This window comes from Anser cygnoides, chromosome 6 (genome assembly GCF_040182565.1).
Source record: "Anser cygnoides isolate HZ-2024a breed goose chromosome 6, Taihu_goose_T2T_genome, whole genome shotgun sequence".
Classification (NCBI taxonomy): domain Eukaryota; kingdom Metazoa; phylum Chordata; class Aves; order Anseriformes; family Anatidae; genus Anser; species Anser cygnoides.
Window position 1 is genome coordinate 13,174,605 of NC_089878.1, and position 16,341 is coordinate 13,190,945.

The following is a 16,341-nucleotide window of genomic DNA, read 5'->3' on the forward strand; positions in this document are numbered from 1 at the left end:
GACAAAGCAAGGTGTGGCGGGCTTTTTTTTTTTTTTTTTTTTTTTTTTAATTTTCGTGGGGATTACCCTGCTCTCCACCAGGCTGGGGCTGGAGGGAGAAGAAAACTGGGACGAGGGCAGGAGGCGAAGCGGGAGGCAGCGGCAGCCCCGCGGGGCGAGGCGAGGTGCGAGGCGGCGGGCAGCGGGGTGCCCTGGCGCGGGGCTGCTGCTGCCGACAGCCAGGCGAAGGCAGGGCGCCAGGGGAGGCCGGTGGGGACCCCCGAGCCCCCCACGCCCCAATGCAGCCGAGGGGCCGCTGGGGCAGGGCAGGGGGGCGCCAGGAGGGGGATGGATGCGCGGGGTCGGGCTGCGGGGACCCTTCCCTGCCCTGCCCGATGCGCCCCCCCGGGGATGCTCCGTTGCCGTGCCCCCTCGCACCACGAGCGGCCACCGGGGCTCGGTACCGGGGGCTGGGGGCGGGCTGAGCCCTCGGCGGCCCCAGCCCCGCCCCGCTCCGCCCCCCGGGCCGAGCCGAGCCGCGCCGAGCCGCGCCGAGCCGCGCACAGGCGGCGGGCAGCGGGCACCATGCGCCCACGGTGAGCGCCGGGGGCCGGGAGGGTGCCGTGGGGGGGGGGGGGGGGGGTCCTGCGGAGGGTCCGTGGGTAACGCCTGGGTCTCTGCTTCCCCCGCAGGTGTCCCTCGCGGCGGCTGCCGCTGCTCGGGCTCTTTGTCCTGCTGCTCCCCGCCGCTTCCCAGGAGCCCGGTAACGTGCGGGGAGCGCGCCGGGGGGGGGAGCTGGGGAGGGACCCGGAGCCCTCCCCGTGGGGCGCGCTCCGCGATCGCAGCCGCGCTCCCCGCGCCGAAACGCTCGCCCGTGCCCGGCGGCGCCCGGAGGGATGGGGAAAGGGGGAGCAGCCCCCCCACGGCCCCCTCACCCGGGGGGAGCCCGGGGGGGCCACGCGGGGCCGCGCATCCCGCGGGGCTGCGCGCCCGGAGCGCGGCGGGCCGGGGACGTGGGAAAGTCGGGACGGTGCCGGCCGTGGTCCCTGCCCCTTCCACGGGCGTCCTCCGCCGTGGCTGCGCGTCCTTGGAAGTGTTGCGAGCCGGAGGAAGCCGCCGAGATGCTGCACCTTCCCCCCGGGCACTGCGGGCTTTCCCCTGCCTGCGGGGCTCGGGGGCTCTCGGGCAGCTCACGCCGTCGGAGATGGAGAAGGGAATTCGGCGCTGAGTCAGCTCTCCAGCCCCGCTTTCCCCACGGGGCACCAGCCGGTTCCGGGCTGCCCCGAACAGCCCGTGGCCACGGTGAACTTTCCCTCCCCAGCGGGGAAGCTTCCCTTCTGGCTGCCCCCTCCTCCCGTTGCAGCCGGTCTCTGGACGCATGCCGAGCGTGCGGCGGGTGGAGAGAGCCACGGCTGACAAAGGGAGCCCCTGACCCTGCCTGTGGCCCGGGGACCTCCCCGATGCGGTGCAGGTGGCCTGGGTGGCCCCCCAGAACTCCCTGCTGCTGGGGACATGCGAGCATCCCGACCCAGGGCTGCTGTGCAGTTTTGCCTCCCCGCAGGGCTTTGTCCTGGGGGCAAAGCTGGCTCATCCAGGTGAAGGTAGAGAGCTGGTGTGTTTCCTGGTTTGTTGGTGCTCAGCTGGGCTCCTGGATCTGGTAAAATGCACCTGGGGGCGCTGGGCTTGCCCGCACGCTGTTTGCAGAAGCAGCTGAACGGCTGTGAGCAGTGATCCAAAACTGGGCAAAGGTGGCTCTTTGGGAAGGTTTGTGCCCCCTGTTGAGCGTTACCACCCCTCCAGCAGGCTAAGAAGCATTGCTGATGCCCCTCTCTTTCATCTCCCCGCCAGGCTGGGCAAGGCGCGTTGGTAAGAGGCTGCCCAGGTACAAGCGAGCTGGAAGTCAGACAGGCGCTGGGCTGTGAAATCGGTGGATTATTTGCTGGAGCACGGCCGTATGCCATCCAGGAACGGCCGCCTCTGCTTTCAGCTGCGGCGTGCTCTGCCCTGCTCAGGTCGTGCTGCAGGAGCGCCGAGAGAGCCGGGGAGCCTGGCCAGGGCAGTGGGGATGCCCGGCGCTCCCGGAGCCCGTCTGGGAGCACTCGGAGAAGTTCTCAAAGTGCCCTGGGCTGGATTTCTGGTGTCGCTTTCTGGGGCGTGGCGCCTGCCGTAGGCTCACTGGGGACCACGGGAACAAAAAGCTCCTCTTGGAGGTCTCCAGAGAGGCAAAATTATTCCGACGTGAAATCAACTATTTTAAGTCCCTGGAGAATGTCCAAGTGCGGCCGAGCTGAGCCGGAGGGCCGAGGACTGTTTTAACAGTGGTTATTCAGAGCAGAAATGGCTATTTGTGCCCTGCCCACCCCTCGCCGGCGCCCCGGCTCCTGGCGCGGGGCTGGCCGGGGCTGCGAGCGATCCAAGGCCACGTCCCTCTCCCCGGGTCCCCCCCGCTGCTGCTGCGGCTCGGCGGGTGCACGGTGGGGTTGGGCGCTCCCAGGCCTGGGTCATGGCGCTGGCCGGGAAGTGCCCGTTTCACCCAGATGACTTGGCCACCTCCCAAAGAGGCTGTGGATTGGGTTTTAAAGAATTTGAAAGCAGCTTGGTGGTTGTTTTTTTTAACTTTTTTTGTTCCCTTTGGTTCAATGTCCAAGGACTGCAGGGCCTGTTCTGCCAGCCCTCCTTTGTGATGGGCTCCTCGGGAATGTTTGCTCCGAAGGCCGTCCTGGCACGGAGATAACCTTTCTGTTTATCTGCCTTCCTTGCAAATTTCGGGGCTTAGCTGCCTGGAGCTTGTCTTGGCTTTTATCACCGGATCTACGGCATCCCCCAGTGTGGCACGTAGCCGTGCAGGGGGCTGGGGTGGGGATGCCGTGGGGATGCCACCACGGGTCCAGTCCTGAGAACGTGGCGGGGTTGGGGCAGCTGCAGGGGGCTGCACGTGGCGAGAGCTGGCACTGGGTCAGACGCTGGGACAGGTCGCCAGGGATTCACTCGCGTTGGGTTTCTCTGCCTCAGTTTCACAGCTGGGATGAGCCAGGACATCCAGGTCTCGGGGCCGGTGGCAGTGAGAAGCCCTCGCTGCGACAGGCGACCGCAGACAGCACCTGGGAGGCTGAGCTGCCTCCTCCGCTGTCAACGCAGCAGGTGTCGGAGCTGCGCTGCCAGCGCGGGGGCTCGGTCTTGGTTTTATTTCCATTCTTCAGTGCCTTGTTGGTCTCCACGGCTCGGATGCCTTGCAAGCACGAGCCTTCAAAGATAAAGCAGGTGCTGCGCAAAGAGATTTATGGCCTGTGACATAACTGCTTTGGCATCAGCTCGTGGGGATTTTTGACAGGTGGATCTGAGCTTTCGCAAACATTATTTTAAGAATTCCTTCCCCTGGGGGAGCGTGCCACGGGCAGCGCCCGCAGGCGCTGGTTTACCTTGGGGAGAACTTTTCTCCTTGAGCACCTGAGGCGAGGCGCTGCAGGAAGCGGGGCTGCCTCCCTTTTTGGAGCTGACGGGGAGGGCCGGGAGTCTTGGACCTGCCGGTGCTGCGTGTGTGCAGCACCTCTCAGCTTCGGCAGCACCAAGGCCACCGGGATGGGGTTGATCAGCGGGGGAGGATGCTGCTGTGCTCGGGGGATGCTGTGGGCTCTTCTCTCTGTATCAGCTGGCAGGGTTTTTGTTTGCGAAACCTTATCTCTCCGCCGTGGGAGCCGGCGGGGAGGGAGAGAGAGCCTCCGTGCTGCGGGCCCCGGGCAGCAGCCGAGCCTGGGGACGTCTCTCCTGCGGGCTGTGTGTCTGTCCGGCCGGTGGACAGAGCCTCCTGCCCGTCCAGAGAGAGGGAGCGGCGTGACGCCGAGGCTAAGAATAGCTGCCTCCTGCCTCCGTCTGGAGGTCAGGCGGAGTGGCGAGTTCCCGGCGGCAGGGTGGGGTGGCCGTGGGCACTGCCAGGAGCTGGGGACAAGGGACGGTGCCGGCGTCCTGGACGAGGTGATGGGACCACCATCGCGCCCGCTCGCTGCCTCTTTTGGGGTGATGTGAGCAAGCAGACGGGCGCTCGCGGTCAGTGATGCCTCGGTGTCCTGCTCGCCCAGCCGAGGGGTGGCTCCTGGTTAGCCCAAGGACAGCGACCTGGTGTCCCCGTGCTGTCACCACCCAATTTCTCGCCCCTCTCTGCCCAGGCTGCTGGCAGGGTTGCAGAGAGCGGCTGCCAGACTGGATGGCCCCAGTGTCGTGGTTCATTTTTTTGGGGGTGGAAACTCAGTTTAAAAAGAGATGAGCATTTCCAAAGAGTGGCTGCACTCCCAGGCAGTTTTCTTTGCTTCCGTTGATGCAACTGACCTTTTCAAGCCCTGATCCTAACTTTCTCTGTGGTTTTGCAGCTCCGTGTCTGGACTTGGTCCACCCGCAGCATCCTTTGCACAGTGCTCCAGCTGGGTTTCAGGTTTCTGCGGGGGGGGGGAAAGGAGCTGAGCCCTCGTGGCCCCGTCGGGCCATGGGTGCACATCCCTGGTGTGACGGAGAGCTGGGCTGACGTGCCCCACGGCTCCTGGAAGGCTCTGGAGAAGTGGTGTTTGTGCCCTGAATAGCAGCCTCTTTGGCATCGCTTATTATTTATTTTGGTCTCGGCTGCAGTAACCTCTTCTTGCGCTGTTTATTTCGATACAATTTGGGCGTTGTTTAAACAGTGAGTCCGAGCACTTAGAGAAGACAGGCGTGGAGGAGGAGTGACCCAAAGCTGCGTGATCCGTGAGCGCAGAGCCCTGGGAGGATGCTGAGGACTGCGAAGACGTCTGCCAACCAGCCTGATTCGGGACAGCCAGGGAGGCAAGGAGCCGTGCAGGGCTCTTCCTTGCTTGCACAGCATGGGGCTGGTGGCAAAGGCTCCCGTGGTGCAAGCTCCTCTCCTGCATTGGTCTGCGCTGCCGCGACTGTTCGGGAGGACGGTCTGAGCCCTGACATAGCAATCCTAGCGAGTGTGCTGCATCTCGTCCAAAAGCTCCATAGTTTACCAAGAAAAGAATTAATTCTGGCATTTCAGTGCAGAGTTCAAAGCGCTGAAGGAGACATCTGGGATTAAGTATCGGATGTGTATCAGCAGCCCAGAGGTATGGGATTAATAAAGCATTTTAATGATCTTCTACCGTATCTGATGACATTTGAGGAAGCACTGGGAACGAACCGCTTCCAAGAGCATCCCGTGCATCTCTTGGCTGCGCGCACAGCCTGGGGTCTGCCTGGAGGCAGCACCTTCTGCAGCGGGTGCCAGGCTGGGTTTCAGCCCAGTTTCACCCTGCAGATCTGTTCGGCCCGTGGGGTGCTCTCCCCACGTTTCCTCGGGCACCCCCGTGCACAGCGCGCCGGGAAGATGCACATGGTCTTGCCAAGAGCTGGTGCTCCAGGGAGGCGCTGCAGGCTGGAAGGTGGCGCAGAGAAAACCTGGCACAGTCCCTGGATGTCGGGGCACAGGAGAAAATCCCAGCTCCTGGCGTTGTGGATGGAGGAAGGTGTGTGGTAGCAGCGCGCGTGTGTTTTTGGCTTTCAATGTAGGGCTTGATTGACCCAGAGAGTCCGTTGCCAAAGATGTAATTGAAGCAAGGAGCTGAGTGGGATTAGAAACTGGTTTGGACGTCTGTGCAGTTACTGTGGGCTTCCAGAGCTTCCAGGGACGGGGGGCAGCAGGGACACGGGGGCCGTCCCCAGGGACTCGCGGTGCTCCCGGCCCTGAGCAGCGCGGCCGCTTGGCAGCAGCATCCCCAGCGCCGGGGCTGCCTCAGCGAGCAACATCTGGTCCGCAACATCCCGTGTCTGCCGGTCTTCAGCTAAAAAGGTTGCTCTTGTGGAATTTTTATTGCTTTTTTTGGCATTGCATCCCGGCCCTTTTTAGGCGGAAATTTGTCATTAGCGAGTTTTATTGTATTTCTGTTTTATTCCCAAGCTCGGCCGGCTGGTTTCTTCCTCCCAGGCCCAGGGGACTGAAGGATGTGGCTGTTCCCCTGACCCCGTCCCCAGGCTGTGGGAGGCTGCTCACACGCAGGAGCAGGCTGGAGTGGGAACAGCAGCCAGGGCACCTGGAAGCGCAGTCTTTGCACCATTGCTGCTGGCATAAATCCCCAATTATTGCTTGCTCTGTGAGCCCAAACGCCCTTGAAGCCATCTCCGATTTTATAATTCACAAGTAAGCCACATGCCTCCCCTCTGGTAAACACCGTAGTTAAACAGATTTTATTCCCACCTTCCTCGCGTTAGGCTGCAAGTTAATTGAGTCGGGGCTTGTTGACTTTGGGATAAACGGCACCTTTTTGATAACCCCAGATAAGCAGGCGAGGTACGGCTGACGGTGCCGTGTTCGGGGCTCTGTACCTGCTCTGCTTGGTGAGAGGCTGTAGCTGTTAAGCCGGGAGCCCTGGGAGCTCGGTGGCAAGGGAGGAAAGTCCTCAGCATCGCCAGCTGCTTCCAAGCTCGCTCCAGCCAAGTTGGCAGTGTCGTAGGTGTCCTTCCCACGGGGGGGGCGTGCCAGCCGAAGTGCTCCCAGTCTCTTGGAATAAGCACCGAGTGCCACGTTTCTGCCGTGCCTGGCACCACTAGCTGTGGGGCAGCCCCGTGCCCCTCAGTCAGCGAGCCGAGAAGCTGCCCCAAAGCTCTCTGGTTTTCCTCTCTGATGCCCAGCTGGTCTCACAGGAGGGTGGTGGGCCCGGTTCCTGCCGGCTTGCTATTGCTCGCTGGGTCTGGGCCAGCGCTGGGGCTTGGGGACAGTGTCACCGCTCGCTGCTCAAATGACCCAGCGGTGCCCAAGGGGACGGGTCTGTTGGTGGCATCCTCCGAGACGGTGATGCCACCTGGGGTCTGGCGCTGGATCTTCAGGCTTTGGTGGGGACTTCTTTTGGCATGGGCACACGGCTGATGTTCACAGCTCTGTCCCCTCTGAGGGCGCGGCCGAAAGAGTTAATGCAAACGTTTGAAGAGGGGCCCCCAAAGGCAGCGCTGGAGGTAATAATCTTCTTTCAGCTCTTTTTCCCTCTTCCCCTGCTAATTGTGGCGCGGACATGTCCCCTCTCATGAAAGGCTCTTTTGTCGGCGCGTTGCTGGGCAAACCCCGGGCTTGGCAGCAGCCTGCGGGGCCGCGTCTGACCCTGCCGCAGGTAGCTCCCGGCGCGCTGGGCACAGCACCATCCGTCCTGCCCTGCCCATCCGACCTGCCTCCAGAAGCACCGACCGCAAGCCTCCTTTCCCCAGGGCAGCGCCGGGGCCCCAGTCCTTGCCCCGGTGCTGCCTAGGGAGCGGAGGGGAAGGTCAGCCGCCGGTCTAGACGCTAATCCCTTCGGTGCGGTATTTCGCCGCCCGCGGGTGTCCTGGCAACAGGATTAGTGCAGCCGTGGAGGAAGGATGCCGGCTGGGTCCTGCTCCATCGCAGGGCGGTGGACGGGCTCTGGATGTGTCTCAGTGGCGTTGTCGTGCCGATGAGCCTCTGGCTGTGCCCTGCAGACCCCCACACACCCCGCGCCGTGCCCGGGGTTCAGCCCCTGCTGCTTGTCGGGGGGCACCGGGGACCGCAGGGCCCCTCGGCTGTCCCCTGCGGGGGTGCTCTGACATTGTCCCCTCGTAATCTGCTACGCCCTCCCTTTCCTTTCCTGCGGCCCCTTCCGGGCTTTCTCCTGCCGTCCCTCCCTTTTTATTTTTTTTTTCCTCCTTATTTTTCCCCCTGCTTTTCCTTTCCAGCTCTGGCAGCATCGTGCTCCCGCCGGGGGATGCTGATTCACCCGGCCCTGCCGTGCAAACCTTGGTGCCCATCATCTGCCACCCGACAGCAGCCCAGAGGGGAGGTTTGGGCTGTGCTGGCTCCGTGCAGGGCATGGCCCCAAGCCACCCCGAGCTGCAGCGCCAGGGTCTCACCCTGCCCACCGGCAGCAGCCACGTGGCTATGGCTATAAGGGATGCTGCCGTGCATGCCTGCTGGGGTTTCAGAGTGTTTTATCTATTCGCTCTGGCCATGGACACCTGTTTGTGTTTTTTTTTTAAGGCAAAAAGCAATAGAAAAAAACGTTGAAATGAGGAAAAAACAGTGAAATATCATGGTGACGCTGCAAGGGGGGAAAAAATGTCGCTGTGCTGATTTATGGCTTTTTTTTTTTCACAGGTCACTGCTAGCATTTGTGGAATTGGCCTTGCTGCAGGAAAAACTGGTTTTCAGCATTCCCGTTAGGAAGAAACTTGAGTGGTTGTATAATTAAAATGCAGGAGAAAAATCCCACAGCAGCTGCTCGTGGTGCTCAGGGCTTGTAGCCGCCTCTCATGTTTGTCCTCTGCTTGCTCCGTCCTTGGCTGTAGTGCCCGGAGTTCAGGGTAGGGAAAAGCGCCATGATCCCTCCTTTTGCCCTTTTCCTGCACTCTCTGGCTCGCGCCACTCCCTCCAAAACCAACCGAACCAAAAAAAAAATCCATTTTTCAACCGGGGCAATGTTAATGCCGGTTCCGAGGCATTTTCCAGTGGTTTTTATCACCTTACCTGAGCTGGGTGGGAAGGGGCAGGTCCCGTCCCGAGGGCTGGCCCCGTTGTGGCATGAGGCGCGAGGGGGCAGCTCCCCCAGACCCTAACTGGGGAGCGTGGTGCGGAGCAGGACCACGCTGCTCCCCGCGGCCACCGCGGCACCTCCGGCCCTCCTGGGGCACCCCTGGCCCAAAACGGGGGGTTTTGGGGGGCTGAGCAGGAGGCGGACCCCGAGAACCCGCGGTATGCAGAGCCCGCAGGGGGATAATTGCCAGTTGTCAGCCGGACAATGGTGGCATTGTGGGGCAGGAGCGGGGCGAAAGGGCCCCGTCTCCAGCGTAATGTTACTTTTCTATTTACGTTGCCATAGTCTGCGCTGAGAAATGGCCCTATTCTCTCTAATCCTCCTCTTCAGGCATGCCTGCTGGTTTGTGCTGTAGGGTTTTTTTTTTGTTTTTGTTTTAACCCTTGCTGTCCTGGGAAGGCTCGCCATGTCCGCCAGTAGGCTGCAGGAAGGCTCTGCCTCTGCCCCAGTCCCTCCTCCAAGGCCAAGCCAGAACAGCGAAGCGGCCACCAGCAAAACCAGGCTGCCTGGGGACCCCTTCTGTCCCTGTTCGGGGGTTCGGCTTTGGCTGGCATCAATTTGTCATCGGACAAATTAATTCCAAGGCGTCCAGCCCTGAGATGCACGTAGGCAGCAGGGTAGGTTCAAGGGCTGGGTGATGCTTTCCCTGTCCCCCTCAGGGGCTGCTGCGAAGGCTGCTCCCAGCACCTGACCCCTTGTAGCCACCCGAATCCTGGCTCGCCAGTGGGGCTGGTGCCGAGGCCGTGCCAAGGTCCGGCGTGAAGCGCGGTGACCTTGCTCGGCAGGCAGCCCTGGACGGGACGGGGACACGCCGCCAAGGCGGGACGTCAGAGCTCGGCCGGCTCACGCAGCGGAAACTTTTGAAAGATCAGGAGAAAGATGCCAAAGTCAGCAGCACAGACTGGGTATTGTCTGAGGAGCGCGGAGAGGTGGAAGGACCGCAGAGCAGACAGGGAGCCTTGTTCTTGTCCTGGGCTTCGTGAGGCTCCAAGACAAACAAAGCCCCGGCGCTGCAGGGGGTCAGCGCAGATACAAGAGGGCAGCCGGGCGATTGGAAGATGGTTGCTGAGGTGCAGAAAAGCCCTCCCCACTCCTTCTTTTTCCTCCCATTGCTTAGCAAAGCAGTGCTTCTCACCACCTGGCCCATCAGCGGAAAGGGGAGGCTTGCCGGCTGCCTGACGGGCTGGCCAGCTTGGGTTTCCTTCCTGCGGGACGAGCGGGGAAGCCAGCCCTGGGAAGTGTGGTTAGTTAGCTCTCGGGCAGGTTTTCCTCTCCGTGCGGCTGCATCTTCCCCCGGCTGCAGCAGTTATTTCTTGCAGCAGCGTGGTCCAGCTGGCACCCGGCATCCCGGCTTGTGTCGGAGGCAGGAGGATGCTGGCGTGGCCCCGCGCCGTACCGCTCGGTCGTCGCTCTGGGCACGGCGTCGTTTGGCAGCTCTCCTGGTTTTTGCGTGTCAAACCTGCTTGTGTGCAAAGCGGAGGGGTCTTGGCTGTGCCGCTATGCTCCTCTGCACCGAAGTCCTGAAAACAGCTGGGGACGGGGAGCGTGCGGCTTTCATCGGGCACCCTTCGGCACTGCTCCTGCTGCTGCTCTGCGTCATCGGAGACGGCATCCCGGCACGGTGCCCGGGGTGCCCTTGTGGGTGCACGGGAGGTGCGCTCCCGGGAGCCGCGTCCTGACATCTCAGGCTTCGTTTCCTTCACGTCTGTGCAATGCTGGAAGGCTTTGTCTGAGCTCTGCGCACACACGGGCGTGCAGCTCCCACCTGCGTGGCTCTTCCTCGGCATCTCAGCTTTGCTTTCTGCAAATGAGCACGCTGCAGCGGCATCGAGTCAGCTTGCAAGCCCCTGCCCTCCTCTCCCCTCTGCAGAGGTCTCCCTGCTCTGTATTTCCAGGTAAACAGGTGCCTGGGAGCAGTGCTGGGTGGGAAATGATACCCCCATCACCGAGACGCTTTTATAGGGGGGGATCGTGAGTGCTGCCGACCACTGGAGCCCCCCAGCTGCTGGTGCTGGGGCAGGAATGCCAGGAACGCGATCATGATTTGAGGCTTCCCGGGAGGTCGGGCGGAGGAGCTGTGACCTCCTGGCCGTGCCGTGGGGAGGGGGATGATGTGTGCCCTCCGCCGGGGCACGGCGGAGTTGATGCCGGCCGCTGGTGGTAAAGTGGGTGAAGGCAGTGCCGGGTTCGGGGCGGTTTGGGGCCCGGGTGGCTCTGCAGCTCCCCTCCTCCAGGGAGCAATTTGTCTGCAAGGTGATGTATTGCCACGGGGGAGCGGGGCACATTCCTTCCCTCGCCTCCCCTGCCTTATCTCCCTGCTGTCGGGCGGCCTGGAGTGATGGGAAGCAGAGCTGGTGCCCCTCCGTCCTGCGCCCCGCTGGCTGTCGGACAAACCGAGATGTGGGGGGGGGGGGAAGGGAGCTGCCCCCACATCGCTGCCCTCCCCTCGGACCGGGGCTCCTGGTCTTTGCTGGAGGGTAACAAGTTACGAGGCAAATGCGCGGTGGCTTTGGTGAGACCTGACCCGTCCCGTGCTCTCCCCGGGGGCTCGGGCCCGCTGGTATTTTATTTTTAGCCTCGCCGGGAGGACGGCGGATGGATTGTTTGCTTTGCGGCGGCCCCGCCGTCGGAGCTCGCAGTGCCCGCTGCCACAGCCCGCATATTTCCCACGAGGGCCGACAAATTAAAAATACTCCTTTGATGAGTGTCCCCGGTGCCCCCATGAGCTGGCTGGGGTCACAGCGGGAGGCGCAGGACGCCAGGGCCAGGCTCGGGGCACTTCGGGTCCGCCGCGCGTTGGAGGTGTGCGGGTGCCGTGCTCGGGGTGAGTCCCCGTGCCGCAGTGTGCCTGGGCTGCCGGCCTGCTGACACCGAGGAGTTTGTTATCCCCTGGATGATTTGATTGCTCCCTCAGGCAGTTGTGACATTTTAATGGTTTATCTTATCGAGGAATTCGCTGGGAGGAAGTTTCTGTCTCTCCATGAGTAAATGTTTAGGAACGCTGCGGTCCCGGGGGCTCGACGGTGCGGCGTGGCTGGGGGAGGCCGGTCCCAGCAGAAATGTCCTCCCGAAGCCACCACCTGCGTCACCGCCGCGGTGGCCTGGTGGCTGCTGTCACGCACGCTGGCTTGGGGGCTGCACTTGCAACCATGCAGCACCCCCTTCCGCCACAAAAATCACTGCTGCACCGAGTTTGTCAGGACTTGGGGGGGGGAGGGGGAAGGATTCTGCCTGTGCACATCTCGGGAGGACTTGGGCATCACGGGGAGCCGCGCGCTGATTTTGTGGGTTGCGGTTGGTCATTGAGTCGCTTTGTGCTTGGTTTCATCCCAAAGTCAGCCTCAGGTCCCCGGTGAGGGGCAGTGTGCTGCGCTGGGGGTGTGTGCGTCCCGGCCCCTGGCACAGCTGTGTCCTGCCGTCCTGCCGTCCGTCCGTCCGTCCCTCCGCATGGGAGGTCAGCGGGATGTGGCAATATCCTCGGGCCTCTTGCGCGTGTGTGCCGATGAGTGCCTTTTAACTGCTGTTTGTGTTTTCGGATGAGGAAGAGATTAAAATCCCAAACATCGATAGGTTTTAAAGATACCATCTGCCTCTGACAGTTGCCGAATTTTTTCTGCTTGGTGCGTAAGTGCTCCCGCCTCCAGCGTTCCTGCTGGGCCGGCGCTGAGGTTTCGTCCCTTCCCCAGCAGCCCTCACGTGGAGGAGGTGAGCGGACGGGGCAGCACCGCCGTGTGCCCTTATTTCCACGCCGGGGTGCCGGGTATCCAGGCCGGCAGCGCCGTGCGTGGCGCTTTGTCAGAGGTTAGCTGGCCCAACTGTTTGGCAGCCGCGGTTTTCCCAGCCAACTCCCCCGGCTCACGGCTCACTCCGCCGCGTTTTGTGCCCTTTGGAGCTGGGTGCTTTCTCATGCCTTGCGTTAGGAGCACGCAACGGTGCTGCTGTCGCCTCCCCGTGTTAACTGGGTGAGCTTTCTGCAGGCTAACAAAGGAGCCTGCTGTGAAGCGAGGGCAGGCTTTGGAAAGGTTTCAGGGCTGCGGCGTGCCGGCATGAGACAGCTTTGGCATCCCGGGTCTGAGCTGTGCATGGGGTTGGTGGAGGAGACGGGGCAGCCTCACGGCCCCATGGGTGCCCCAGCAGCAGGGTGCGCACCCTGAAACCATCAAAACATTTTGTCACTGCAGAAAGGGGCCTGGCGGGGGCTGTTATCCTAAGCCCCTCCACTTATGCATCCCTAGCGCAAGCTTGGTGCGTGTGGCAGGGAGGAAGGTAATTCCTCATTCTCCACGAGAAGCAACCCCAGGTGTCCTCCCTGCTGGTCCTGGTGGGGCACGGAGCCGTGCTGCTGCGGGGACAGCTGCCAGAGCATCCCACAGCACTTCTCTGAGGGGGCTGGGGGCATTTTTAGCAGGAGTCAAAAGCAAGAGAAAGGCCCGGGGAGGGGAGGAAGGAAGCTGCGGGTGAGGGGGGATCAGATTGCCCCACCAGCTCTGCCCGGGCTTGCTCTGCTAAAAATGCCGATGGCCTTCTGTCCTGGTGGGCGAGGTGCTCGCTGGGGCAGCGGCACCTGGAGGGGGCTCGTCCTGCCCCAGCTGCGGGGTCGGGTCTGCAGCTAGAGGGCTGGGGGGAGCCGGGACAGGCGCACCCCTCGGGGTCCCTCTCTGCGGTGTTGCCTCCGCGCTCTGCTCGGACCTGGGGCTCCCTCTGCTGTCTGTCCATCCGCCGGCCTGTCCGTCTGCCCGTCTGTCCATCTGTCTGTCCGTCCGTCTGCACCGCTCGCTGCGCTCAGCTTGTGGTGGGGAGCCCCCGGGGAGGAGCGGCCGGTGCGACACGACGGGGACCTGCTGGGTGTCCTCGTGTCCCCAGCAGCCACCCGGACCCGCAGGATGGGGGCTGCTGAGCTCCCAGTCCCATCCCATCCCGAAACCCTCCAGGGCGAGAGCTGGAAGCGCGGTGGCAGGAGGCACCAACAAGCCCCACGCGCTGCAGCACTGGCGCAGCAAAAGCAAATATTTTCCTGGCCGGGTCCCCTGCCACAGCCCCGGGCTCTCCCGGTGCCCCGGGGTTGCTGGAAACCCGCTGGCTCAGCCCCGTGCCCCAGCGCCCCGCTCCAAACGCGGTTATTGGTTAACCACGGGTGTGGAGCTGCAGGTTGGAAACCAGGGGGACGTGCTCTCCGGCTTTTCTTCCCCTGACGCCCTGTGCACGCTGCCTCCCTGCTCCCAGCCCGAGGATCCGCGCTGCAGCTGCGCGCTTGGTGCGCCCCGGCACGGTGCCGCCCCCCGCCAGCCCCGAAATGCCCCCCGGCGGAGGCGAGGCGGCTTGCCGGGGCTTGTGGTGCTCCTGCCTGGCGTTCTGCCTGCTGCGCATCTCCAGAGCGTTGCTTCTGCCCTCCGCTCCTGCCCCCTGCTTTGGGGGAGAGGCCGTGGGAAATGGAGCCCGCATCCCCCCTGCGCGGGGCGGCGTGCGCGGTGCATTCCTCGGCTGCGCCCGCGGCCCGTCAACAACCCCTTTGTGGCAAAACTGAATCCCTCCATTGTCGAGGAGCCTAAAAGGGCTGTTTCTCTGCATAGCCCAGCACGGATTCCGGGGCTTTTCCTCGCCGACCGCCTCTGCGTTGGGCCCCTGCGAGGCCGGGGCAGAAAGGCTGCTGAGCCTGGCATTTCCACACGTCCTTCCCGCAGGGGTGGGAGGAGGGCGGCAGCACCCGGCATCCCCCGGCCCTGACTCACCAGCGTGAGAAAGGGATTTGGGCTCCGTCCAGGGAACAGCTTTGCTGTCCGTCTGTCCAGCTGGGCGGCCAGGAATGAGCCCGTCACGGCTGTCCCCCACCGCAGTGCCCTCTCCTCCTGGATCCCCGGGTATGTTGGGCAACGCTGGAAAGGAAAAGGCTTTGTGTCCAGGACCTGGACCCAGGTCTGGCCTTCCCTGACCTGGACCAGCCTTGCTTGGCTGCGATGCAAAGCCCTGTTTGCTGCGGTACTTTTGCACAGGTTTCGTCCGAGTGCTTGTCATCGCTGGGCGGAGGGGGACCCCCTGGCCTAGCAGCACGCCTGCAAAATCCCCTCCACGCCGCTCCCGAAGCGATGCACTTGCTGCAGGGAGGCAGCGCCTGGGATTTGTCCCCCTGCAAAGCGTCCCCAGCAGACGGGCAAACGTGCTGCTCCCGCGGGGGGGCACGGGTGCACGGGTTCGTCCCGGGGTGGAGCGGCCTCGGGAGGCGCAGCGGGGCCCTGTCCTGTTGGGACACGACGAGGCAGGCGGTGCTGGCGGGAGCTGCAGGGAGCTGCCCCCTCGCAGGGGGGGGACGCGGAAACCTGGGCGTAAAGGCAAAAAATGCAGGCAAAAAATGCGTGACATTGGTTGCAGGCTGCTCCGCGGCGGGGGAGAGCTGTTCCACAAAGCGCTCGTGTAACAACATCAGTTTTGGGGCAAGCGTCTTAGCGCGGCATGGTTCCCGTGCCAGCTAGCACTTTAATGGGAAAACTCGCCCATATCGCCGCAAAACGTAGCGTGGGAAGCGTTGCGTGAAGCTAACAGACATCTGAGCTATAGTCTGCATGCTTTTCCAGCACCTCCTGGTCGTGGAGGGCTTGGGGACGCGCGGAGCGGCCGTGTCCCCAGCTGGCTCCGAGGCCGAGCTGCTCAGCAGATGCTTTCGCAACTGGCTTCGGCAAAACCCCAGCACTGGAGGCTACGATTGCTCACATGTCCTGGCTTCGAGACGGGGCTGGCGCATGATGCTTGGGGGGGGCCCGGCTGCTCTCCCCCAGAGCCCTGCTCGCTCGCTGTCCCGCCGTAGCACCTGGGGGGTCCTGGCAGCGAAACTGATCGGGAAAAGCATCTCGAAAGCACTTGCTGCTCCGGGGACTTGTTGCATTTCCATCCAGGGGAAATCTGGATTTTTTTCTCCTCCTCCTTTTGGGTGGGAAGGAGTTAATGGCGGGGAGCAGCAGCAGCTGGCTGATGCGGGGCAGGGAGCGCAAGGAGCTCGCATCCACCACTGGCTCGGCTCCCAGACGTGTCTGGGGGCTCAGGTGGGTCCCCGGCCCGGCCTCGTGCCCCCAGGGGGACGTGCCCACTGCGAGGGAGGCTGGCGCTCGGCAGAGGAGGGCTTGGCGTGGCCAGCAGCACGGCCACTCCTCCTTCTGCTCCGGTTTGAAGGCTCGGCGCTGGGGAGGAGAGACCGATGTGAGCACTGCGGGCGCCTCACCGGGGCTGAACTCCTGCCTCTGCCCTCCTCTCCTTCCCCCAGCCCCTCTGTTTCTCTTCACGAAGCAACTGGGCTCGATTTCCCTTCCCCATGGCTCCGCACCGCCTGGGGCTTTTGCTGCTGCTGGCTTCCTGCTGCTTCTCCTCCTCCGAGGCACAGCTCCTGGACTGGATTTGGGGCAGCTCGAAAACCACAGGAACCCCTGTGGCACCCAGCACTGGGGCCACCGCGTCCCAGCTGGCAGAGGCATCGCCCACCCCGAGCACGCCCCCAGGGACGGCAGCACAGCAGCGTGACCCTGCGGCGGGGGACCCGACCACCACGCAGCAGCACCAGGAGCAGGACCCCAGCACGGCAGTGCCCACGGGCCAGGAGAGAGCAGACGGCACCGAGCAGTGGGACAGGAGCTCTGCAGGCATCACGGCGCCGACGAGCGTCGCGTGGACGGCCGCTCCCCCCAGCAGCACGCCATCCGCCCACGTCCCCGCTGAGGCCCCGCATCCTGCAGGGACGGGGCACCCCGATGCGACGGAGCCGCCCCGGCGGCCGGAGGGGACACGGGTGTCCCTGCAGAAGCCGGCGGCTGCCCGCCCAGGT

General features: G+C 63.5%; 1 protein-coding gene across 3 annotated transcripts in view; it reads left to right on the forward strand.

The window, feature by feature from the left end:
* Positions 1–442: 442 nt before the first annotated feature.
* COL18A1 (collagen type XVIII alpha 1 chain) overlaps positions 443–16,341 on the forward strand; it is a 33,385-nt gene continuing 17,486 nt past the window's right edge. Inside the window, exons 1-2 of one of the 3 annotated variants that reach the window (XM_066999987.1) lie at positions 443–575; positions 672–742. In XM_066999987.1, coding sequence (XP_066856088.1) covers positions 565–575; positions 672–742 — 82 coding nt within the window. In that variant the 5' untranslated portion in view covers positions 443–564. Of the gene's footprint in view, positions 576–671; positions 743–15,698; positions 16,340–16,341 lie in introns of those variants that run through there. The other 2 variants (XM_066999986.1, XM_066999985.1) reach the window with 2 other exon arrangements.